The 1,480-nt window shown below is 44.8% G+C and overlaps 1 protein-coding gene across 1 annotated transcript in view; it reads right to left on the minus strand.

Moving 5' to 3' along the window:
* Positions 1–773: 773 nt before the first annotated feature.
* CELA1 (chymotrypsin like elastase 1) overlaps positions 774–1,480 on the minus strand; it is a 27,025-nt gene continuing 26,318 nt past the window's right edge. Inside the window, exon 9 of the mRNA XM_017545693.2 lies at positions 774–1,056. Coding sequence (XP_017401182.1) covers positions 1,039–1,056 — 18 coding nt within the window. The 3' untranslated portion in view covers positions 774–1,038. The remainder of the gene's footprint in view (positions 1,057–1,480) is intronic.

Consider the following 1,480-nt stretch of genomic DNA (forward strand, 5'->3'; position numbering starts at 1 on the left):
GTGGGCACTCATTTTAGGCACTGAAAGGGGAAACAAAAGAAGGATGAGCCCACGATCTACCTGGGAAAGTTAGGGCACAGTCACTCGGGAACTTTTTTTTTTTATATTTTTTTGAGACAGAGTCTTGCTTAGGCTAGAGTGCAGTGGTGCGATCTCAGCTCACTGCAACTTCTTCTTCCCGGGTTCAAGTGAGTCTCCTGCCTCAGCCTGGGATTATAGGTGCCTGCCACCGCGCCCAGCTGATTTTTGTATTTTTAGTAGAGATAGGGTTTCACCATCTTGGCCAGGTTGGCCTCAAACTCCTGACCTCATGATCCACACGCCTCGGCCTCCCAAAGTGCTGGGATTACAGGCATAAGCCACTGCGCCTGGCCCACTCAGGAACTTTTTAAAGTACTCTGTGCCTTTGAATATAGAAAATATGCACAAGAATAGGGCAGATGGGCAGATTAGTGGATAGGTAGATCCTAAAGTAACCCAAAATGGGTAATGTAAAGCTACTCCCACTGGGCTTGGGTTGTGGACTGGTAAAGGTAGCAGTGAAGAGAAGAACCAGCACACAGATGTAGTGAAATCCAATTTGGATCCTATAACTGCATTTCTCCTAATTCAGTGGTCCCCAGTATTTTTGGCATCAGGGACCAGTTTTGTGGAAGATAATTTTCCACAAACCAGGGTGGGAGATGGTTTCGAGATGATTCAAGCGCATTACATTTATTATGTACTTTATTTCTATTATTATTACATTGTAATATATAGTGAAATAATTATACAACTCACCATAATGTAGAATCAGTGGGAACCCTAAGCTGGTTTTCCTACAGCTAGATGGTCCTATCTGGGGGTGATGGGAGACACTGACAGATCATCAGGCATGGGGACCCCTGCTCTAGAGGGCTTAATTATAAATAGAAAGACACAGTATAGGAATGTGTATCTTGTTTTATTTGCTTTTAGAATGTTTTTTACTTGTTGAGCGCAAGTCCTGTTGCAGATCTAAGAACCATTTTGGGAAGGTCATTGGACTCAGGAAATTGTTCAGTTGGAGGCAATGACCTGAAGGAAACACAGTTAATGTCCACAGTCAGTAACTCCTGCCTACATCCTTTCTTGTTTCCCCAGGGCTCCCAGTTAAGTATGGTTTTGTACTGGGTTTATGGGAAGTTGAGATGTCAGGGACGGGGAGGCAGGAAGTCAGCCTCAACTGTGATAGGACAGCTCAGTGCTACAGGTACATACCCAGAGCACAGTGGCAAGGACAGACCTTGAAATGGCCATGAGCCATGATTAATGCACAAGGCTCCAGAATGTGTTTGAAGGGTGGAGGACACAGTGAAATGTATTGTGTGGCCTTTCCACCAGCTCAGTGTAGGCAGAGTCTCACCTAACTCTCAAGCATTATTTAAGGTGGTAAAATCACTTTCAAAAATTAGAGCAGGTCAGGGACAGTGGCTCATGCCTGTAATCCCAGCACTTTGGG

Source organism: Cebus imitator, unplaced genomic scaffold (assembly GCF_001604975.1).
Source record: "Cebus imitator isolate Cc_AM_T3 unplaced genomic scaffold, Cebus_imitator-1.0 Scaffold181, whole genome shotgun sequence".
NCBI lineage: Eukaryota > Metazoa > Chordata > Mammalia > Primates > Cebidae > Cebus > Cebus imitator.